Source organism: Natrix helvetica (assembly GCF_964273705.1).
Source record: "Natrix helvetica genome assembly, chromosome: 5".
Classification (NCBI taxonomy): Eukaryota; Metazoa; Chordata; class Lepidosauria; order Squamata; family Natricidae; genus Natrix; species Natrix helvetica.
Genome location: NC_138551.1, coordinates 80,017,596 through 80,042,429, shown reverse-complemented (window position 1 = coordinate 80,042,429; position 24,834 = coordinate 80,017,596). Strand labels below are relative to the sequence as shown.

Genomic DNA, 24,834 nt, shown 5'->3' with positions numbered 1-24,834 from the left:
TGACTATGGAATACTAAATGATTGCTGTATATTATACTTCATATGTTCCTTTAGCAAAGATGCTAATGGGAGGTTATTCATTTCTTATTTGTGTTCTCCTGTCCTGCTACCAAATTTGCTTCCCCTTTTAAAGTAAGAGATACAGTGCCATTTTAACTATATAATTTTCCACCTGGAAGCTTCTTAATTCTATTACAAAATCAATATTGCTGCTGATTTTATGGTCAGGAACACTGATCATAAGTTGCTTTGAAAGTTTAATCTTTATTAGCACAGTTTCTACAGAGGAATACCATAGCCTTGTATTCCTAATATGTCATTGCAATATTTGATTTATTTACTAGTTAATTTGCTGCTCATTTCAATAGAGCTAGAAATGGCTTGCCAGTCAATCAAACACAATAACTATAAAACTATAATAAACAATAGCAAAACAAATAGTACCCTAAGGAACAGCCACAAGCATCCAGATACAAAGGAGAAGATGGTTCCCTCATCTTTATTTCACCATTCTGTAAAGGCCATCTACTCAAATGTCATTGTGTTTCGTTCATATAAATCACTGGGTTTTAATAACTACTTTATAACCATTTGACTAAGAATGAATCAGGATGTAATCTCAGGTCACATATTTTTCTATAAAAACTCTTCCTCCTTCCCCCCCTCCCCCATTACATTCCTGGATTTGTGGAGAAAATACACTATATTAGTTCGTAAAAAATCCTTTATTTCCGTATTTTCTTTTCATCTGATGCTGAAAGTGCATGTTGATGTGTCAGCACCTTTGCAAACTTATATTTGTTTTTAAGAACTTTAATTTATTTCTATTAATCTTGGAATAAAAAAGTTGATAGCTAATTTCTAGAAATGTACATCTGGTTGACTCAAATCAGTGGAATTAATAGAATGGGATAATTTAAGTGAGATGTTTACTATTCTGGAGATATGCCCGAATTTAGCTCTGAAAAAATCTGGACTTTAGGATTAAGTACCTTTTAACTGACTTCTGCAGAATGTGAAAAGCAGCTGTTTTCTCCATTTATGTAAAATCCTTTTGTGATCAGAGATGAGAGTGCTGGATTTCAGTGAATGAAAGGTGTGCTATTATATTGGAGTGTTTTAGAAATCAAGCAGTTTTGATTTATAGAATTTTAATTAGGGGAGCCTCTAAAAATCTTAAGGGTTAGGAGATTTTAAATACTTTTAAAAGGCATTTATTCTTTTGTCACATTTTTATCCTGGTGGGTTTTATCATGGGGTATCAACTTTATGCTGTGACTTTTAATTCAGAAACTTCATGAACCCTTTCAATTGTTTTCACAACAAGGGATATAGGAAGAATAGATATTGGATAAAAAAGAAAGCTCATGCCTTACGTGTTCACTACAATTCTTGATGAAATCAGCTTTATTAGTATTTTCAGAAATGAATTGCCTTCCTTATAAACAAGCCATTGGTTTGCTCAAAAATATTTCAATCCATGTGAAATTTAGAATGGATAACCCTTAGCATAGAAGCTACTATTGCTACAAATTTCAATGCATGCTGTCCAACAACAGAAGATATGACTTGTGTATATATTTTAAAGAGTATTGCCTGAAAACCCAATACAATTTTTATGCAGCATAAACATGCTTCATTTGCTCACAAACTCTGGCTTAAATGTATATTTCATTATATTCTGTTAAAAAAGAGAATATATCTATTTATGTTATTTCCATGCTAGATTGAGTTTCTATGTTTTTTCAAAATCTCTTTGCATCAAGCGAGAGCACTCTTATCTCCAGAATGTTCTTGGTTTTCAAAGCTATGAATTCAGACGGGCTGTGGAGATGCAGATTCCAGTTTACACTCAACCACGGAACTTGTTGGGTTACTTTAGACTAGTTGCTATTCTTGGCACATGATTACAGTTTTGAAATTAAAATGAGAGAGTCTTGTGCATGTAATTCAACTTTTATTTCTTTGATTGCATCCCACCTTTATTATTTTTAGAAAAACTCAAGCCTGCAAACATATCCAACACACACAAACCCAACACATCTTCCTACTCCTATCCCTCCCATCCCCAGCAACCCTGTGAGGTGGGTTGGATTGAGATGGAGTGACTGACCCAAAGTCAACCAGCTCTCTTTCATGGCTAAAGTGGGATTTGAACTCACAGTCTCCCGCTTTCTAGCCTGGTGCCTTAACAACTAGTCCAAACTGACCAAACTTGTAATAATATAAAAATTATAGCAGGGATGGGCAACTTAAGATGATGATATGCATTTTGCTTGCATGTGTGCTTTTCTATGTATGCTGAGGAGTGCAATTGTGTGATTACACAAAAATGAAGAGGTTGTATTGCATATATATAGTTGAAGTGTTTATTTTGCTCCTCCCTTGGCTGAGGAGTAGAGATTTTTTTAAAAAGTGTCAAGCCTAGTAAAGTGTGTATGTGTTTTGATTTCCCACCTCAGAATGGAAGGAAATTATCACATATTTTCTAGAACGTCTCAAAAGTTGCTTTTTCAAAAAGAGCAGCAGGACTGTTTTTTCCTTGAGGAAGAAGAAAACATTTTGCTTTGCATCCAAGAAGCTTCATCAGTTGTGATGGGGGAGGGTTGAAAGACAACTGATGAACTTCTTGGATGTGAAGCAAAACATCTTCTTCCTCAAGGAAAAAACAATTCATTTTGCTTTTTTGAAATAGCACCTTTGCCACAACTATGTCCTGGATAACAGAGACTCTCCATGGATATATTTTCCAGAATTTCTTCCATTTTATTTGTAAATGGGCACCTAGGTTTGCCTGCTGTGCTTTAAATCTTACTGAATTGTCTGATAATATATTTATTTAAAATATTTATAGAGCTGCTCATCTTGGATAATGCAACTCTGGATGCCTTCAGAAATGACCTTTAAAAAATCAGCAACAATATTTTTGTGAATTGTAAGCCACCCAGAGTCTTTGATTGAGATGAGCAGTTATAGAAATTCAATAAAGAACTAAAATGTGACCTGTCTTATCTTCTTACATCTCAAGAAACTCAATAGAACAATAATATAGTCCTCAACGTACATCAGTTCATTTAGTGAACAAAGTTACGACAACACTGAAAAAAGTGACTTAAGACCATTTTTCACACCTACAGTTATTGTAGCATCCCCATGGTCATGTGACTTACATTTGGATGCTTGACAGCTGGTTCATATTTGTGACAGTTGCAGTCTCCTGGAGTCGTGATCCCCTTTTGCAGCCTTCTGACAAGCAAAGTCAATGGGGAAGCCAGATTCACTTAACAACCAAGTTACTAACTTAACTGCAATGATTCACTTAACAAATCTGGCAAGAAAAGTCATAAAAGGAGGAAAAACTCACTTAACAAATTTCTCACTCCCCGACATAAATTTTGGGCTCAGTTGTGGTCAAGGCTCAGTTGTGGTCAAGGACTACCTGTAGTCAGGTTTCAATTTCCTGCCAACTGATTGAAGTAAACATACAAAGGATTTTGCTAAAACTCTAGTTCCAAAATATTCCTGATTTCTAAATCAGCAATATTTGTCCTGCTTTGTGTTATACTGAAAATTTACCTGCTTTGTCGTCTTCTAAAAATACTGTTAAACTAATGGAAAATGTTAATGTGGGGATGTTACATCCATAAATTTTTAGTTTCTCTAATTTAACAAGATTTTTTTTCTAACTTTGAATCTCAATCTATTTCCCTTTGTTGAAAGTATTGTTTCCAATTATTATCATTCTGAATATGCTGATTTTATTGTTGCAATACAATTTCAAACTTCCTTTTCGATGAGTGTCCTCTGACTTAGATAAGACAAATTTAAGAAGACGAGATTTGTCAGCACTGAATAACTATGATTACTAAATGGAAGTTCTATGATTGCTAACAGCTGGTAAGCAGGAAAAAGGCTGTTAGCCTGCAAGCAGGGCATGAAGGTTTCTGGAAGCATCTGACCATGTTAGAAACAAGATGCTGAACTAGATGTCCCTTTGTTCTCATGTAACTGAACTGATTCTATGTTGTGATTCTGTTTTGTTTTTAATCTAAATTCTTATATTCGGAAACAATAGATTTTTTAACATATTCAATACAAAGGTACAAAATGGTTTTAAACCTTTTCGGACAGTACTGAGTATTTTGAACAGTACTCCACTTAATGTAGTTTCTGAGGGCATTGGTCCTCTGTGTAATTTACATAATTAAACTTTTATTTAATTTACTGTTATTTCTACATTTTCCATAGAAGTGCAGCTGGTTACTTTTCCTTCTCTCCATTGGAAGTATGTATTTACATGTAAATGTCCATGTGAATCTCTACAAACAGACAAATCACATAGACATATACTTTTTTCTTCTGAGAAAAACTAAGACACCTGACTGTCCACTTAAATACAATTTGCATATTCTTCATTTTGGATCATTTTTGCATTTGTTTATTATATTGTCATATTCTACAAGCAAGTCATAGATAATTGTTTTTAAGGATTTGTAATGCATTGCTAAATATCCCTTCTGGATTAATATTGATACATTTTCTTTAAAAAAACACTTGCAGTTGAGTCTTATGCAGAGCTGGGTTTCTGCCGGTTCGCCCCGGATTGGGTGAACCAGTAGTGGTGGTGGCAGAGGCTCTGCCCACCCGTCCAGACACTGTTTTGCATGCGCAGAAGCGGCGTGCAGAAGCAGCGTGTGCATGCACGCACACGAACCAGTAGTAAAATAAATTGAAACCCACCACTGGTCTTATGATATCATACTGAAGACTTTCTTTAGAAGATTTTGTAGAATTACTCCATGTAAAAGATAGGACATCTTCCTTACTGAGTCATTATACTGAAGAAACAAAACATGTTGCCACAATGTATTAGAAACTATAGATTGGGGGTCCTTGACTTACACCAATCATTTAATTACCGTTTGAAATTACAGTAAGGCTGAAAAGATGACATAACCAGCTCTTGCACATACAAACTATTGCAATAACTCCACAGTCATGTGATCAATTTTCAAGCACCTGGCAACCAACGTGTATTTATGAGGGTTGCAGAGACTGAGGGTCGCAAGAATACTATTTCAACTTACCCAGAGGCTTCCAATAAGCAAAGTTAGTAGGGGAAGGCAGATTTGCTTAATGACTACTTGATATTTGCTTAATGACCACATGATTTGCTTAATGACCACGGCCAAAAGGTCATGAATTCAGGTATGGTTCTTAACACTTAGCAACAGACTTACTGTGCCCCAATGATGGTCGAAAATTGAGGACTAACTATATTGCTTTAGATCAAATAATCATGGTTTTTAGTTAGTCTTCGAATTAGACAGCCATACAAATCCAATAAATAATCCAATAAATGCTAATAGTAAACAGTTCAAAAGTATTTTAGCTTTTTTTCTTGCTTATTTCCTTTTCTCTTTTTTTCCATTCAAGTATTCTGTGTTTGAATATTTTAGGATTTTCAATTTTGCATGAGTGCTAATGCTTCTGAGAACCCAGCTAACTTTGATAGAATCTATAGTGAACTCATTAAATCTGCTTTGATTTGAATATATTTCACCTTTTTGTTTTTGCCTTGGCCATTCATTACTATGACTTATGATGCTTTCTCACTCTTATCATTACATTTTTTTGGTTTAAAAATCAGTTTATAACTTTTAATGTTCTTGGTTAATCGATACAAGTTTAACTAGCTGGATTTTGGCTAGTTGATGGTTTTTTTCATCTATTATTAAACTTTTTATGTTGCTAGCCAGAAATTTGTAGCGTTCTTTCTTTTGTTTATTTACTTTCTGCTTGAAAGAAAATAGCATTGGGCAAATAAGAGAACTCTATATTAATAATTAAATTTATCTATTTCTTTGTCTTTGTACCTAAAATTTAAAGGTAAGAATGGATATTACAATTCTGTGCTAGAGCAAGCCTTCTATAATTTTTGTTTTTGTTAATAGTACAAAATAATTTAAGAAAAAAAAAATCCTCGTTCTTTTTCCAGTTTCCATGCTTTTTGGCGGAATCAGTAATCTAGGGCTGGCCTTATATATATCAATTTTTTAAAAGCAGAAATAGGCATAAGTTGGTGACTTTTCATGAATAATTAAGAAAATAGTATTTTCTGTAGATCTCTTCATTGTGTAATTTTAACAAAAGAGTTAAGGCACTTGAGAAATCTTCAGCCACAACGTTGGAGGATTAAATGATTGCCTTTTCATTAATACAATTGTGGCTTTCCTTATTATTCAGTGACATGATAGCAACAAGGTCTAATTGAGCTATTTCCTCTTTTCACAAAGGAGGCAGAAGCAGAACAACCACGAAAAGAGAAAATCTCTGCTTTTCTGTTTACATTTAAATTACACAAATCTAGCAAGGTAAAAAACTTTAGTGAGAAAAAACCCTATCAAGAGAAAAGATTCATTCTTATGGCTGTGATGTGTTTCTTTTGTTTCACTGGGAATCAGTGGTGATTAGCTAAATGAATAAAATGATTATATGGAGAGTACTTGTTCCTTGAAATCCTTATGCTGTTTCGTATTTGGGTATATACATATGTGGGTATATACATAATTTTGTATTTATTTATTTAGTCTTGTTTATGTAGTGTATATTGGAGGTGGTGACCCTCTGAGAGGTGTATGCAACGAAATTTGATTTTAATGTATGCCAAAGTGACGATAAAGCTGTTCTGTTCTACTCTACTCTATCCTCCTGCCTGTTATCCTAGCTTTACAATAATCATGGTATCTTGTTATGGCTGGTGCTACTTGTCCAGTATAGCATATTGTAATACAGACATTCATCTACTTATAAACAGGTTACATTCTGAAAGGCTGTTTTGTTATATTAGTTTTCCAGTACTACTAAGCTCTGGTTTGTGGAAGTAGCTGGCTATGGTTAGTTGGGCCTAGGTATTGTTATCTCTGGTGTTGTACATGGTTATGAACCTCTTACCTGGTTCCTAAGTTTAGGTTATACTTGTGTATTCATGATGCAGTCATGATGCAATAATACTATTTGACCTTAAGTACATATATTAAAAGTAAACACTAATATACACAAGGAAGGCAATGGTTTTATTAGATTCTTTGGAATTTTTAAAAATAATTCTATATAATATTTCTGAAACAGTGAAGTTATGTGGAAAGACATTTTTTGTTAAAAGTACTACTTGCTTAATCATTTAACAATTGTTTGAAGTTATGACAGGTCCCCCAAAAGTTATGCATGATCTGTCCTCAAAGTTATGACTGTCACTCATACAGCCTATCCCTGTGGTTATATGATCACATTTCAGGTGCTTGGCAGCTGGCTTGCATTTAGGACCAGTTGTAGTATTCTGTGATTTCTGGCAAAAAATGCCCATTTGTGAGAATGAATTTGCTTAGTGATCATGTGGTTTGCTTCACAACTATGTGGTTTGTTTCATGATTATGGTGAAACTAGTTCACAGATAGTTGTAAAATCAAGTCATGGTGACCCACTTAATGACTGCAACAAGTTATGACTAAAATTCTGGGCTCAACTGTGGTTGTTTAGCTGTAATAGTCCCTTTAGGTGCTATTGCTTTTAAGTTGGACAATTTAATTAAATAATAAGCCAGTTAGGGAAGCACTGCTTAATGTAGCTGACTAATTTTTTAAAATTTAAATTATATAATTAAATATTTGAAGTATTTACTACACTTATTCTGCAATTTTGTAAAAATTTGTAAATATTTCCTTTAACGCGAATATTCAGATATTTATCCAAATATCATTGCAATGGGTTTTCCGGCAGAACGACTTGAAGGAGTGTACAGAAACAATATTGACGACGTTGTAAGGTAAGAATGTATTCTCAATGTCTTAGCTCAATGACAAGCTTAATATTTTGTGGTTTGTCAAAATGTTTACCATTCTGGGTTGATTGAATGAATGAATGAATGAATGAAATAAACAAACTTGTGCTGCCAGTTTATAAGAATTGATTAGAGAATAAAAATATTTTGAAAATTTGAGTTCTGTTCTGCAAAAGCATTCATACAGTTAAGAAAGTACTACGGTAAGCTTTTAAATTAATATTATAACATTTAATATATATATAATTTTAATATATATAAAAATACCCACCCACCCCAATAAAATCATCCCCTCTCAGTAATTTCATCACTACCTCATCCATTGAAGTCTTTAATCCTGATGGGAATGCCCTTTCATCTGTCAAAAAGTTAGGTTATTCCTGCTCTGTCATCTGAAAAAAAAAGCTTTAATAAATTTACTTTTCAAACATCAACAGTAGAATTCATCTTTCACATGATGATTTTATAAAACTATATGGTATTGATCTTTCAATAGACTGGACTTGTTTGTTAGTCTCACTGCTTAGTCTGAAAAAAATTGCCTATGAAATTTATAATAGAGGAATTAAATATTCCAAGTATTGCTTATTGAATAATAAAATAAAAACTGAATCAAATTTCAATTCTTCCTTGCTAAAAGATAGTGTTGTCGTCCCGTTCCCCCCCCCCCCTAATTTTAAAGCCTCCTTGGCTGCCTGAGATTCAAAATCTGGAAAGGCAATTTCATAATATATTCCCTTGGGATATTATTGAAGCAGAGGAAGCTGTGGAAAAACTGGAAGATCACTGGGGAGATGATTATATGTAGAAGTCAGATCATTGTTACAAAAAGTATTATCATCCCACCTGTGACAATTGCCCTGAAATAATCTTACTACCTTGAAAAAAGTTTGACAAAAGTTTCCTTAAAAGCACAATAACTGCACAAACTGTAGTGAAACCATCCCATTTTAATATGTCACTGTCTGTGAACATGTTCCTCCAATGCCAGGCCACAGATATAGCAAATATATTTCCTTTTTTTAAACTTATACTTTATTGTTGCTGCTTCCTTTGTTTGATTATTTTTTAAAAGAAATTAAGTATTAAAAATAAATTATTTTTAAACAGAGCTTAAAGTTTTATTTGAGTGAGAGAACGGAAATTTACACAAAACAATTTGGTGTTTTTAAAAAATGTTTTATAATACCATAAGGGTTATCTAATTTTATTATTATACAAGTTTTATCATTCCACTTCATCAATTGTAGTACAAATATATAGTGCAGGTAGTAAAATAGGGTTGTTTTAAAAGAGGAAAAATAAAATGCCATTGATAATGGCATTAAATAAGTAGTACTTTGAGTTTAAATTGCTAAACAATAAAGGGATCTTTTGTTCCCTCGGACCTAGCATCTTCTTTACTGCATATGATTTATAGACCTGAATACATTTCTATAGACACAGTTCTTTATGTCACAGTTATAATTTGGAGGATGACTTCCTTGAAGCGCATATTTAATTTAAAGCTTTCAGAGAGGTGAAGTGAAAACCCCTTCATAGTATTAAGACTGTCACGTCCTCTGAAAGCACAGCACAATTGCTTTGTAGCTTTTCCTGGCGTTTTCCCCCTCAAACTATAGGTCATGCATAAATATGTACTCAGCCTGGGATGCCTATAGAAGCAGCTGTTTTTATGGTAGATATGTCTACAAGGATTCCTAAACTCTTTAAACTTGCCTCAAATATTATCAATTCTAACTAGAGAATAAACGTCTCAATTCAGATGGCTTTTTAAATATTACACAGATCAATCTCCTATCATGTTTATCCTGCCTAGTGTTCATACTGATTACGTTTGTAGTAAAACTAGTATCCAGTGCCATTCCAGTTGTCTTATTTTAAATATCTTTCTGCTGAGATCACAACAAGCTCAGTATGCTCCTGCATGTACAGAATTAATCAATACTATTTCTGATAGGAAATGTTATAGAGATTGCAAAATTTTTGGTATTTTAGGTGCATTCAGAGATTTAAAAAAGGATAAAACTGTTCTTTAAAAAATAAAACTGAAGAATAGGGTGCCTTTCTTCCAAAGACCTTATTCATCTGATTAATTGAAATACTTTAAAAATAGGTATTAGTTAGAGCAAACAAAAGAATCCTGAAATAAGTACTCTAATGTTGGAGCTGTTAAACAATGGTTACATTTGTGGTTTTGACTTACCGGCTTTCTGTTGATTCATTTTCTCATCCAGAAACTTGACAATCAAGCTTAATAGACTATGAAGAGGGTAGTAAGTTGGAAAAAGAACAACAATCAGTTATGATTTTAAAATTGTTCTCTGCAAATACATTTCATGGATAGGTCAAATCTGGAGGTATTTCAGTTACATGAACGGCATTTCAGCAAATAATGAATACTTGAAAAAAGAAGCTTTGCTAGATATTATTACTTCTCAGATTATATATACTGATTAGTATAATTTGTAGATACCCAAAGTAAATAAAACTTTGTTACACTGTGATGCAATTTTTAACTAAGACTTTAAAAGTAATCTCTTTGACAATAAATAACTAAATACAAATCTAAAATCTTTTACAATTCAGCTTGCTTTTACTACAATATATTTATTAAAACATGCTTTTAAAAGAATCAGGGTTAACTTGTTATGATAGCAAATTATTCAGAAAAGAAGTACTTGAAAAGTATTAATTATCATATATACTAATAGTATGGTATAACATTTTGGACAAGGAGATCTGGAATTTGAGGAATGGCATTCTGATACTTTCTCCCAAGATAAAATGAGTAAAATAATGGTGCAATTCTATATAAAAACTGCATTATTTATGTACTAACACTATGACTCTAAAATTGAAACTTGATAATAGCAGGATTTGAGTACATTGCTATAAGAATACATTTTTATAATTTTTCCTTGGGATTTATGGGTGAAATAATCATGATAATTTATGAACTGGCATGTATAACAAGTATCTCTGTCCATTTTTGCAATAACACTAAACCATTAATTCTGTCTCAAGTATGCAGTAGCAATGCACTCATGCATAGAGCTTAATCAGTTCATCCAAGTAGTTAAATACCATGGAAGACACAATTGAACAGCTACCTTAATGCTAACAATGTAGATTGAATTACTTCTACGTAAACAAGAATTCATAAATAAATTTGAAATCCTGAATTGATGATTTACCATAGCATACAGATTTTGTCAGGTGTCCAAGCTAGAACTCAGCATAAGCTTCCCAGACAGCCTACTCAACAAGACTAGATAGGAATCTTTATTGCATACCAAGATGAAGCCAATATAAACAGTTGATTTTCTCTAACATCATTAGCATATAGTCTTTTCTTATCCTAACTACAGCTTAAATCTGGTGTGTCTTTGTCCTGCCTTTCTCATAGCTTATGGATTGTTGCCTTGGAATTTTCAGTTTTGAAGCTGTTGGTTATTTAGATAACATCTTTGCCCTAAGAAACTTAGATCCCCATTTAAACTCTCAGTTATTTAACCTCTATTAAATCTCATTGAGATTTGATGTATTAACAACTGGTTCTGTGAAGTTTTTTTCAGTTTGAGAAATATTGATTCATAAAGTTAGATTATGATTATGCAAGAAATAATCACATTTGTCTAAATATGTGTGATAAATTTTATGAGTGGTTTTTTATAAATGATGCAGTGCCCCAGCATTTGAAGGAACTATTCAAATTGTTAAAAAATGTCAGTAACCACACAGCACATGAGTCAAATTTTAACTATTAATTGTTGAATATTGGGATTTCCTAGAATAGTGAGAGAAAATTAGTACTGTACATTCTGTATTGTGGATGTAATTAAAATGTATAGAACCACATTTTTGCTTTAAAACCTGATTGTTTGACATAGGGGTTTATTCTACTGATATCAGACAAATTTGAAGCTGATTCTACTTATTTTATTGTGAAGTAGAGTTTCATCTATTTTTATTTCAGACAGATTGTATGAAAGTTAAAATTAAATTTCGGTGTAGATGGTGCCTAGAAATTCAACTTTCTTCAGTTCAGTAACAGGAATACTTTTTAGAGTTTTATATATATATAAGTAAAATGTAACATTTCCTTAAATTTATAACTAAGGGAAAGATTATAGTGAAAAGCAGCAGTTTATATGGTATATCCATAAAATATTATTTGATCAAAATTGCTCTCAAATGTATTTTATTCTATCTTTTTAAAAAAATAGCGTCAAAGTGATTTTAACGTATCACTTTTTCTTTCAAGGTTTCTGGATTCAAAACATAAAAACCATTATAAGATATACAATCTGTAAGTATTCTTTTTTATGTAGCTTTTATAGATACTGGCCTTAAAATATATTAAAATGCATTAGAGCAGTGGCCCCCAACCACTTGGATTCCAAGGACCAGTTCTGCAGAGGGCAGTTTTTCCGTGGGCTGGGGGCGTGGTTTCGTGCACTGCCAGATTACTTGCACATTCCCACTCACTTGTGCAGCCAGGTTCTTTAACAGGAAACCTATGAAACAATGATATGTCACCTAACTTGTTTTAGTTTTAGCAGTGAATGACTTCATAATGAGTAAAAAAAGAATTGGAACATTAATAACTCATAAGTTGAGATGATGTTTTATTCTGTAAAGTAATTGAGACTTTTGAGTTGAATTGTTATCTTTATTAGGAAAAGCAGGTGTAAGCATATTTTAATACTGATTTTCTTAAAATAAAATATTAAAATATTGATTTTAAAAAGATTCAATATATTCCTATTAAAATCTAGGTTTGAGGTTTAATAGGAATAAGGGTTATTATTATATTACTTGCTTCCCTACTCAGTTCAGTATTATTTAGTTAGGAGTTGCTTTTATTTGTTTGTAGAAGAGAGTTATTAGGGAAGGAATATAAATATATTAATCAGAGTCCCAAATTTGCCTAGGAACCTCATAGCTGAACAGTGATATGAATGCACACTTTATTTGAGTTAATCTTCTTTCCTGCAATCACATTTTTTTCTATTTTCAGAGTTATGCACACTGTAATTTTATTATTTTGGGTAGAAATTTATTAGGAGTTAGGTGTACAATGATTGTCACATTAATGCCACATATAAGAAAAGGGTTCTGTACATAGCTGTTATATTTTCAAATGTACAGGTATTCCTCTTTTACCAACTGTAATTGAGATTAACAAAACCTTCGCTAATTAATGTCATTAAGTGAAACTTCAAGCAATTACATCTTACTTAATGGTGTCACTTCCAGATGCATTTCCCAATAGTCCTTGACTTAGAACACTTCATTTAGTGACAGTTCAAAGTTAAAACAGCACTGAAAAAAGTGACAAATGACTATTTTTCACACTTACGACCATTGCAGCATCTCCATGGTCACATCATTTACATTCAGATGCTTGACAACTGGTTCATATTTATGACATTTCCAGTGTCCTGGGGATCATGTGATCCCCTTTTGCCACCTTCTGACAGGCAAAGTCAATGTGGAAGCTAGATTCACTTAACAACTGTGTCAGTATTTGAACAGCTGCAGCGATTCGCTTAACAAAGCAAAGACGTAAAATGGAGCAAAACTCACTTAACAAATTTCTCACTTAGCCACATATATTCTGGGCTCCGTTGTGGTTGTAAATCGAGGACTACCTGTAATTGGGATTAAACGACTATCCTACAGTTCTCAGCACAACATCAGGTGATTGCGACTTATGGCTTCCTGTCAGCTGCCCCAATGACTGCTTGTCAGAAACTGACCGTGAAGGCTGTAGATGGTGATCGTGTGCCTGTGGGATGCTGCAATCCTTGTAAATGTGGATCAGTTGCCAAGCGCCTGAATTGCAGTCACTTGACTGCAAGGACACTTCAATGGCTGCAAATTTGAGGAGTGATCATAAATCAGTTTTTTCAACCCTGTTGCAATTTTGAATGGTTTGCTAAAGGAGCCGTTAGTGAGGACTATTTGTACCTCCATTTATCTATATGGCATGAAGAACACCCAAACAGTAGTGCTTCACTCTTTTCTTTATTATTGTAGTGTTAGATTGTAGAAAGAAATTTGTACTGAATACAATAGGTTTGTCCCCCTACTAAATGATAAAATAATGCTTCATGCAATTTTAACTTTTTTCTTTCAGATGTGCTGAAAGACATTATGACACCGCCAAATTTAACTGCAGAGGTATGTTTGTTTTGTATTTCTCACAAGCTAAGCAACAGGAGAGTAAGCACACCCTTCAATAATAATTCCATTTCTGAAGGGTTTTGTGTTAGTAACCTAAGTTTTCCTTTTAGTTTCATCCCCTTTTTTTGAGGGGTTAATTCTGGAAGGGTAATCTCTTCACAAAATTTCATGACCTAATGACCTCCAAGCACACCAGATATCTCCTAGAACTTCATGCAAGAGTTCAGTCTCAGGATTTTCATTTTTAGTCCCTTGTATCCCTATCCCCAACTCTTAAACACCCCCAAAGCAAACAATTTAAAAGACTGAGAATTAGCTCTTTCAACAGCTCTTCAGAGGTTTGGGATGCTGAGTTGTTTTTCCCAACCCCTCAGAAATTGCTTATTCTTAAAAGGTTATTACGCACTTACGCAGCTTAACTGTACGAGTAGCTCCATATTTTGAGAATTAATGTTTTGAGAGAGATGAATGTTATATGAGATATAGATTTGTGGCTCTTTGTAAGATTTAGTAAGTTAGGACTAATATTTTCTTTATAGTCAGAATTTGCACTTTATTTTAATTTGATCTCTGAGGGCAACAAGAAGTTCAGCTAAGGAAGTGATGAAATATCCAGAGTGTACCCTATCAGCTTTTTGGTAATAGAGGAATTGAAGCGATTTATTCGAAACAGTAGTAAAATTCATCTCATTGGAGAGAAGGCAGCTATCAGATCTCTAAGAAGTTTGTTTTTGAAGGAGAAATCCTTACCCCCCACCCTCCAAAAATCCTGACACTGGGTCAGATTTCATCACTCATACTTTAAAGCAAATAAAATAAGTAAATAACTTCAATATGTAGTCTGGGAATACTCTAAGGTCACAGGAGTTAATGCATGGATTATGAGTTGTGTACCTCAGCATACAATAAGCAAGGAATTTATTTTGTTAATGCACCAGCTTTTGTAGCTGTTTCATCATGTACTTCTATTTGATATAGTAAAATATCCATCTTATGATGAAAAAAAACCATCAATATGCTACTTGTTGGGCTCCATAGCTTGTAAGATTTTATTATTTTTGAATTATTTTAATTTTTAAAAAGGGGAAACACTATATTTATAGCCTGTGACTTGCAATTCAAAGCAGAGCCTCTCAGATATTTAGTCCCTGTGGCATATTGAAAACAAACATTTTAGGGGCCTCTCTCCTAAGAATTGTGTCCACTGACTTAATAAAAAAAATAACAAACTGATATTACAGAGAGCAAGGTGTAAAATAATGATGAGGGGAGTAACTTAAAGACTGTAAAAGATGGCCCTTAATTCTGTGCCTTATTGGGAATGGGTGTATATTTAACAGTAAAGGGCTATTTCTGAGGAGGAGGAGCAGATAGGCTTCTTGTCAAAACATGTAAAATATGTATACTTTTGAACTGGAAATCACAATTTAAAGAAAGAAAGCAGTTCATATATCAACCATAAAGAATATTGTTTTGCATGTTGTGCTTAGTGGTTAATTCAACAGAATTTAAGAGCAGCTGCCCTTCTCAAAAATTTCCAGCTGAAGGGCTGGAGGTTAGAGCAAGTATGAGAGACCTGTGTGTGCAGCCCTTTCTCTACCCAGATTGAGCCTTTCACATGTTTAATCATGTGCCTGAATAAGGTGTCCATTTTTTCATGATCTGGCTATCATGAAGGCTTACAGCCCCTGTTTAAATGTCTTCTCAATAGTGATCTCAAGGGAATCCCCCCCTCTCCCTCAGATTGCCTCAGTCAGTAAGAAATGTAACTATAGAACCCCTTCACAACCATTATCAAGAAGGAATTAAGGGGCTGTTAATACTGCAATGCAGATAAATTGCCAGGGTGAGAAGAATCTAACCTATACAAATTGCCAATCTGCAAGAATGGATATAGCTTTGTAGAAAGTTCAGCAGTCGTCATCTGGTACTTTTAGTGATTTAAGGAACTTTTGATACTCAGCGATATGCAGGCTGAAGCTACTTAGAAGACTATTTTCTTACATTTGGTGGTGAAATATTTTTTGTTGCTGACCAGCTTGGTAGCTTTTGATTTGTCTGAATATATCTCATTGATTTCACACCTTGCAACTAAATTTTGTACTAAGGAAATAAGGTAATTGTCTTATTTCAGTTCTATTTATTTTACCACCCAGAAACTTGATTTAATATGATTCATAAATTTATTCATTTATTTATTCTTCGCATTTCTAAACCGCCCCCTCTCCCAAAAAGGAAACAAAGAATAAAAACAGACACTTCCATTTATCTTGCTGGTGCTAAATGCAAAAGTTGACAGAGGGAGTCAATGAGTTTAAAGATGTTTCATATGAAACCCAATCATATTTTACATCTAGTTGCAATTATTGTTTCTGCGCATATGTAAACCAAAGCCATGGGTATATCTCTTAACTATTTTTTTTTTTAAAAAAACTAAATGGTCAGATAGATTATTTAGACTGAATTGCAGATAGTTTTCAGTATCTAGATTTTTTTTTCATTAGAATTTCCTGGAGGAAATGGGGAGTGATGAAGATTTTGAGTTGTGAAGCCAGTGTTATTAAAATAATCTGTACATGGAAACCTATAATAGAGTTAGACTTAGAAATATCCAGAGTTTTTTAATTCAAGATAGCTGATTTTTTTTAGCAAGGATTACTACAAATATCTTTGAAAATTAGCGTTCAATTTAATAATACCATTTTTTGGTTTTTAGTTGCACAGTACCCTTTTGAAGACCACAACCCACCACAGCTAGAGCTCATCAAACCTTTTTGTGAAGATCTTGATCGATGGCTTAGTGAAGATGGCAATCATGTTGCAGCAATCCACTGTAAAGCTGGAAAGGGACGAACTGGTGTAATGATTTGTGCTTATTTGTTACATCGAGGAAGGTTTCAGAAAGCACAAGAAGCTCTAGATTTTTATGGGGAAGTAAGGACCAGAGATAAAAAGGTAAGAAACTTGCTTTTTCCATGTTGATGTTCTTTTCTTTGCTGACTCTTGATTCTTGGATTTCATTGGGGGGGGTGGGGGGAAGGTGTTGTCCTTACCATATTATGGACGGTGAACATACAGTTAATAATATTGCTATCTTATTTAATTTCCTTTGATTTACATGATCAGAAACATCTGCCTTTAGGTGTAAAAATGTATTTATATTTCTTTGCAACAGTAAATTTCATTTAGGATTTGAGATTCTCCATAGTGTACTTTGCTCCACTTTTTTGGATTTGAAATCTGGTAATAGTAACCATTCAGTCATTTAGTGAATATTCTTTTAGAATGTCTATATATGATTATGGTAATATTTGTGAAATAGATTTATTTCCTGTTTCCACTGTCTAGTTTCATACAAGTATAGTATCACTAATTTTTTTACTAGATATACATTAACTAGAGGCACTTTGCTGAATTTAGCTGATCTAAAACCGTTCAACAAATCAGATCTGTTAAGATTTAGATGGGAAACTGCCAGAAAATCCCAATGCCACAAACTAGGCTGGGAAATTTGGAAGGGGGTGGGAATGAAAGAAACATCCTGGAAGAAGGCAATAGCAAATGACTTGCTTTATTGCCAAGAAAATATCAGCATAGTAATTAGAATGCAAGGTCAATCTGCGGGGCTCTTACCTTGTTAAGAAAATTACATATTTCCCTTTGATCCATGTCAGAAATATATTTATTAAAAGAGGAAATACACATAATGAAAACCTCACATAGGATTATCTTACTGATGCAGCTGTTAAGAGCACAGCTATGTTTCATTTGGGAAGGAAGCCGTATTAATGTGTCTGCTTCCTGCTTATATGTTAATAAAGCATCAGTTGCTTAGTTGATTCATTGTATGTATTTCAGTTAATTGGTTTATTTAACCCTGCATGTAAGTAAAAGAAAATTTTGAAAAAGGCTACTGGTTTTAGGTGAACCATGAAAATATTTTAGAAGATACATTAGTTCATAATAATGAGGATAAGCGTCTGCTTTCCAAATACTTTAGAAAGTGCATGCCTTCAAAAAAATCTATTGGTTTAATTGAACATTTTTTTTTACTAAAGCAAAAGGATTTTAATGGATTAAAACCTGAAAAATCCAACTTTTAGGATTGAAACTGAAAGTTTCAATTTTAAAATTAAGAAAGTTTGTAACCATCATTTCCAAACTGTGCTTTTTCAAATATGTACAATTGACATAGTTAGTACTCTTAGTGTTGCAAAATGCCATTTTCCTATTTTATAAATTATATTTGTTGGATAAAAGGGATTATAGCAGAGTTAAATTTTACATACATCTTCAGAAAGAAGTACATTTTCAGCTGACAATACAGTTGTCCAGTTAGGTCGTTTATTAAGTTGTAGCTACTTTACTGATCTTCCTATTTCTATTAAAAATGATTGTAGGAAAAATATGGTCACAGATCAGTGTCCTGGTGAAAAGAATTGTTATTTGTGTTAGTTAACTCTTAAATATAAAATGTACATTTTAAAATACTAGATAATTTAAAAATATATCAAATAGTTCTTGAGATAGAAATACTAACTAAATCTAAGTTAAATATATTTTGCATTGAATCAAAAAATTATTTGATCCTTAAATTCAGGAAGCACAGTTTCTTTGTAGAGTTTTGCAATTAGTTTGCAATGACATAACTTCCCCAAATTGTAATTTTAGCGTGAGAGAGGGTGTAAAGTATATAATCATTTTAACTGATTTATGTAAATTTATATACTTGATGCTACTGCTTTTTGAAATAAAGTTATCTAGCATGACACTTGAAGACCAAGTATTGGTCTCAGCCTAAATGGTTTGTACATCCTGCTTAAGATGCTCAAGTTACTAAGGTAGTAAATAATGTAGTTCATTTTGTAGGATGTTTCCTACTTGGATTAAATTGCAACATATTTGAACTCATGGAAAAAGTGATATTTCTAACAAAGTGATTCCATATACCAAACCTTTTTTCTCATCATAACAGACTAGAATATTCACAAATTCTGAGACTAATATGTGTCCAAGCAGTTTTCAGGAACTTTTTTGGTTTTTTGACCAATCAAAATGTATTTATAGTGTGTTTTCTTGTGTTTAAGACTAAACACAAGAAAAGAACAGTAATAAAGTGTAATAGCAATAAAAATGAAGTTTTAAAATAGCGGGAAAGTCCTAAAGCAATGAACACTAACAATAACATAAAGGACAAACTCATAGATTCTACTAGCTATAGCTATTGATCAGAATTTTGCAAACATCATAGAGGCTTCTGAAGAGTACTCATCTAGGAGAAGGTAATGAACTCTTGGTTGCAATTGCAACAGGAGCTATAAACAATTAGAAGTATTAAACTTAATTGTCAGTTGGTGTATAATGAACATTTTAGTAACACATGTGAGACAGATTCCACCTCCTGGTCTGAACAGAAGCAAGTTTAGCTTACATATGGGAGCCTTCTATATCAACCTGTTGTTGCTTTAATAGGTAATGCAATTTCCACCAAAGTATGGTGGAAATTATTAAAGTATTAAAGAAATGTCTATGGACTATACAAGGCGGACTGAATTGGATTTGGGGCATTGTTTCTGGATTTGCACCTGCCAAATAGCACTATTAATCTAAGAAGAAGGCAGTCTATTGTTTTAGTCATTTAGTAGGTAATTTCTTCCTGAGTCATTCTCATGAAATGAAATCAAAGATTACCCACAACTCTATAAAGGTTACATAGAAGGCGCTTTTGGGGTGATTGTAATATTTCTAAGCTTAGTGATGTGGTATATTGGATCTAGGAAGAGAGCCTATGGCTGCCCTTACTTTGTGGAACATCCTGCTCATGGTCTTCCTCAAAGAGGTAAAAAACCTGGCTCTGTGTCCTTGCATGGAGGGGGGGGCACAGAGGACCATGCAACTGAGGTTGGCTAGTCCCTTGAGAATCCCCCTGCCTGTAATACTCCAATGTTAAATGGCCATCATAGAATCCCCCTCCCCTGCTTTTGATCTTTAATTGTCATCATTGTATAATTTAGTTTTTTTTAACCTTAATTTAATTTTAATGATAATTTATATACATTTTTATTTATCAATTGTATGAGAGAGATGGAGGGAGAGAGATTAAGAGAGAGAGTGTGTGTTAGCTATTTGAGTGTTTAAACCGGTTGCTCTGGTTTCAGAGCACTCTGCTCTGCCATTGGCTTGGCAGGAATCTTGGGAGTACGTAAGGGTGAGTGGGATAGCCCATTGCATATTTCGGGGACTGCCTGTTGCCCCTTAAAGCAAGGTGCAGAGTGACCAAGAGGGCAGAGATGGAGATAGGGTGAAGAGAGTTGTAGGCAGTCCCTTACCTTACTGAGGCTAGGGGCTGAGTAGGACCAAGCCAGAATGGCTTGGGTTGGGTTGTGTACTTCCTTAACATCTTGCAATTCTTGATTTGCTGTAACAACCAGGACTGTCAGTATTTCTAATGTTAAGCAATGCAGCCATGTGTTGTCTGGTTTTATGACTATTGCTTTGTAATGGAAAATCCAGTCCCACTTGTGAATGTAAGTTGAGGACTAACTGTTCAAGGGCAGCTCTGTACTGTATATAGTCCAAACATTAGGTGATTAAAGGCATGAGTGACTATGAGAAGAATCTAGGCCTAATAACAGAAGCATAGGTTTGCCCTTAATCTCCATATTTTGACTGTCTCCTGTGATAATACCAGCCATATCCAATATAGTTCTCAAAGAGAGAGTAATGTTCTCAGCTCAGTTCTCCATTGAAGTGGAGGTAGCATCCAGGCATGGATTGACTTCATTTGCTCACTGATTGGACTGAGTCTCTCAGAGCTGTTAGCACACTCCCTTGTTGCTAGGGCTCCCCAACTTTTGACTCAGTCCCTCAATAACAACGGACGTGTCATCTCTTGTTTCTGACAATTTTATTTGTCACTTTCTTCAAATTCTGAACTTTATTACAACTTCATCTTGGATTTGTGAGTAATCCCCATGACCAGTAATAAGAAACTGCAGCCAGCTCAGCAGCTGGAGGCCCAGGCTCCAGTTGCTGGAATTCTGACAGCTGGAGCTGTGCAAGAAGGTGGCCTCATCGCTGGCATTGCCAACTTCAGCACAGAGAGGCTTGGTCAGGGGGCTGCACCACTCTAGCAAGTGGTTGGGCCCATTTCACAGAGCTCCACACTCTTGTTGCAGCCTCGTACTAAATTGGCACGCTTTTGTTTTGCAGAGCTTCGCACTCTGAGAGGTTGTAGGGGAGCCTTTGGCACACCGTGTTGTTGTGGGGAAGAGCTTCATGCTCTTTAGTTTTACAGTAAAATCCTGCTATCACTCAAACTGCAAGGGCTGCACCTCCGTAGGCAGGAGCTTCCCTGCAGCAGCTTCATTTTAGGCGGTCACAGATCGAAGCGGGGGTGTGATCTACAATGTCGGAAGCTACTGGGCTTTCCTCACTCCAGCAGCAGTGATCAAAGAGCTTCCCCCCTTATCGGCAGTAGCACTTGAAGCCTAATCGTGCAGACTGTTTCACAATCACTGGATAAACGAATAGAGGGCTCAAAAGCCTGGCTTTAACGCGAGCGTTTCTAGAGCAGCAGTCAGGTGCTCGCTTCAGAAAAGAGCGCAAAACAGCCATTTGACAGGAGGGAATCAGCCTGCCTGTCAGAAATTTAAAATAGAGGGTGTAGCAGCAGCTGATTTCAGCGAAGGAGGCTCTGACAGAGGCAGGGACCTGGAGATTCCAGAGTTAATGGTAAGTTTCTCCTGCGCCTCCATTATTGCCTTCTTCATCAGCAGGACACAAGTGAAGCTCTAAGGCTGTTCCCAAACTAGGAAAATCCTGGAAAGACTCTAAAACTGCTTCCAATACGAAAAAAGGAGGGAGAAGACTTTGGATCGCCTGTGCTCCAAAACTAGTAGCCAAAAGGCTCAAGGCTCCCATGTCAGAGGGGAGTCAGGGCAATCTCATTGCAGGTACACTTTATCTCTGTCACCAGGGTGAGCTGAAGAACAAATTTCTCCCTCAAGCCCTGTTTTCCCTATCAGCACCTCAGGTCTATGGAGATTGGTGTTTGATTTGCATAGTTCAGCTGCCATGATAGATCAGCCTCCGTCCTCAGGCAGGTAGCTCCAAAAGCCACATTCACACTAACGGCTGCAGGCCTTCGTTCTGGATTGTAGCCAAATCCAGTGGCGCTGCCAAACTTCCAGGATATTATTGCAAATGCCATAAAGCAAGGCATTGCGGCCGGGCTACAGCACCAGTCTAGGCATGCATCCTTAGCAGCACTTGCGTTACAGCTAGAGAACGCAGACTTTGGTGCATACTCACCTACCCATTCGCAGCGCAGCCAATTCCCCTCTTCTGAGGAGGGAGAGATAAGGGATGCAGACTTATTAGAGGATGAAGGCATGATTCCTGAACAGCCGCCTTCTCCGGATTGTTCCAACCGTCCCTCTTCAAATCTCTTCAAGGCCAAGACTTCAGTAAATCTAGGGGCCAAGGCAGCTGCAACTGCAATGTAGCCACCATCTGCTTCAGCTGATCCACTCTTTTTAAGGCACACCACAGAAGCAAAGACTATCCCATCACCTACGTTTTTATGGATGTGGTTCAAAGGCAGTGGGCCTCTCCTACTTCAGGTCCTATGCCAATCTCTGCTGATAGACGTTTTTACAGTGTGACTTGTGAGCTGGCCCAGTCACTTCAATTGCCTACCGTGGACTCTCTGGTCGCAGCATTCTACACCTCCTCCAACATGACGGGGGTATCTGAAGAAGCCTTGAAAACCAGAAGACAGACGGGTAGATTTTACTTTGCAGAGAAGCCATCAAGCAATGGCTTGGGCTGTCCAAGCATCCACAACTGTCTCCTTCTTCAATAGGACCTCATTGCTTTGGCTGCGTCTGCTGCAGAATAGGATTCTGGCGACCGATTCCAGGGTGCACCAAGATGTCAACAAATTGGTGGTAGCGATCCAGTTTTTGGCTGATGCCACATTCAACGCTGCCAGATTTGCATCCAAGTCTATGGTCTCATCGGTTGCGACCCGATGTTTACTCTGGCTGTGCCAGTGGCAGGTGGATGTTCGACACAAATGGTGCCTGGCATCAGCCCCCATCAAAGGGGGGTCCTTGTTTGGAGAACCTGTAGATCCCATTCTGGTGGATACCAGGGACAAGAGAAAAATCTTGCCATCGGCCACCAGAAGGGGCTTTTTCCATCCCTCGCCTTACTTGAGACATCCTGCTTTTTGGGCCCCAGACTACGGACCTGCAAATTTCAGGCTCCAGGGGGGTTACATCCCTAGGCAACGACAACAGGCGGACCAACCATCTAGAAGTAGACAGTCTAAGTGGCCCTTCGCAGCGGAGGGGGTCGGTTCTTCTGGCGCCACTAATACCAAAGTGTTCTTTCCTCCCATCAGAAGCCACTTGGCTCTTTTTGCAGACCGATGGGAGGAAATAACCTCTGACGCATGGGCCAGAGATACGGTGAGGTCTGGGCTGTCCCTGGAATATATCTCCACACCCCCAAGGTTTTTCATTTGTTGCCCAGTTTTGAATAATCTGGCAAAAGGGCCCTCATGTAGTCTGCAATTCAGCGCCTGCTGGAAATTCGAGCCATACAGCAGGTACCAGAGGACTAACTAGGGCAGGGGTTCTACTCAATTCTATTTGGGATCCCCAAAGCCTCAAGGGGTGGTGGTTGGAGAGCTATTCTAGACCTCAAACGTCTGAACCACCATCTGCTCTACAGGCGTTTTAAAATGTACTTGTTGCAGACCATTTGGGGGGGCGTACGGGAGGGCGACTTCCTCACATCCATAGATTTAACGGAGGTCTATCTGCATATTCCCATTTTGCCTCTCCATCAGCAATACCTCCAATTTCATTATGCAAGCTGTCACTATCAGTATAGCGCCTTACCATTCAGCCTCTCTTAGGTGCCTGGGTCGTTCACAAAGGTCCTGGCAGCATTGGCGTCCCATCTACGGGCTATGCCCGTGTGGGTCCAATGCTACCTAGATGATATATTGATCCAGTCCTCATCTGTCATCCAAGCCAGGGAGGACCTGAAAGTTACGGCCCAGACACTGCAGTCCCACAATTTCTCTATTAATATAGACAAGAGTCACCTTGAACCAACAAACCGGCTGCTCCACTTAGGAGGACTTATTGATACGGTGGCGTGCAGTGTTTACCTGTCCCAGGAGTGCCAGATCAACCTCAGGGACCTAACAAGGCAGGTCGAGAGAGAGCGGACTGTATCCTTGGCCAAGCTCTCACAGCTCCTGGGCAAAATGCTGTCCAGTATTTCCCTCGTCTCCTGGGTGCGCCTGCACGCCAGAGACCTTCAATGGTTCCTTTTACCATTTCAGAGAAAGGGCAGGAGCAGTTCCCTAGCCAGGGTCACCGTTCACCTGGAAGTCATCCGGTCTCTGTGTTGGTGGAAGTCCCCAGCTATTGCCAGGGGGTGCTGCTTCAGAGCGACTGACGGTGACTACGGACACCAACCTCTTTGGATGGGGGGGGGGGCACCTTCGTTGCAGATGGCTCAGGGACAGTGGGACCAGAGGGACTGGACTCACAATATCAATCGGTTGGAGCTAAGAGCGGTCCACCTGGCCCTCCGTCACTTTCAACAGACGGTCGCAGGCAAGTATGTACTGATTCTGACGGACAATGTGGCCACCAAAGCTTACATAAACTGTCATGGGGGACCCGCTCCAGGTTTTTCATGCAGGAGGCCAAGCTACGGGCCTCTGGGTGGAGAGGCATCTATTATCCATCGTGGCAGAACACATCTCAGGGATGACA

The 24,834-nt window shown here is 36.4% G+C and overlaps 1 protein-coding gene across 1 annotated transcript in view; it reads left to right on the top strand.

Annotated features, from left to right (window-relative positions):
• The window catches only part of PTEN (phosphatase and tensin homolog), a 59,961-nt gene that overhangs the window by 5,925 nt on the left and 29,202 nt on the right, over positions 1-24,834 (top strand). The window contains exons 2-5 of the mRNA XM_081954836.1: positions 7,741-7,825; positions 12,108-12,152; positions 13,986-14,029; positions 16,749-16,987. Coding sequence (XP_081810962.1) covers positions 7,741-7,825; positions 12,108-12,152; positions 13,986-14,029; positions 16,749-16,987 — 413 coding nt within the window. The remainder of the gene's footprint in view (positions 1-7,740; positions 7,826-12,107; positions 12,153-13,985; positions 14,030-16,748; positions 16,988-24,834) is intronic.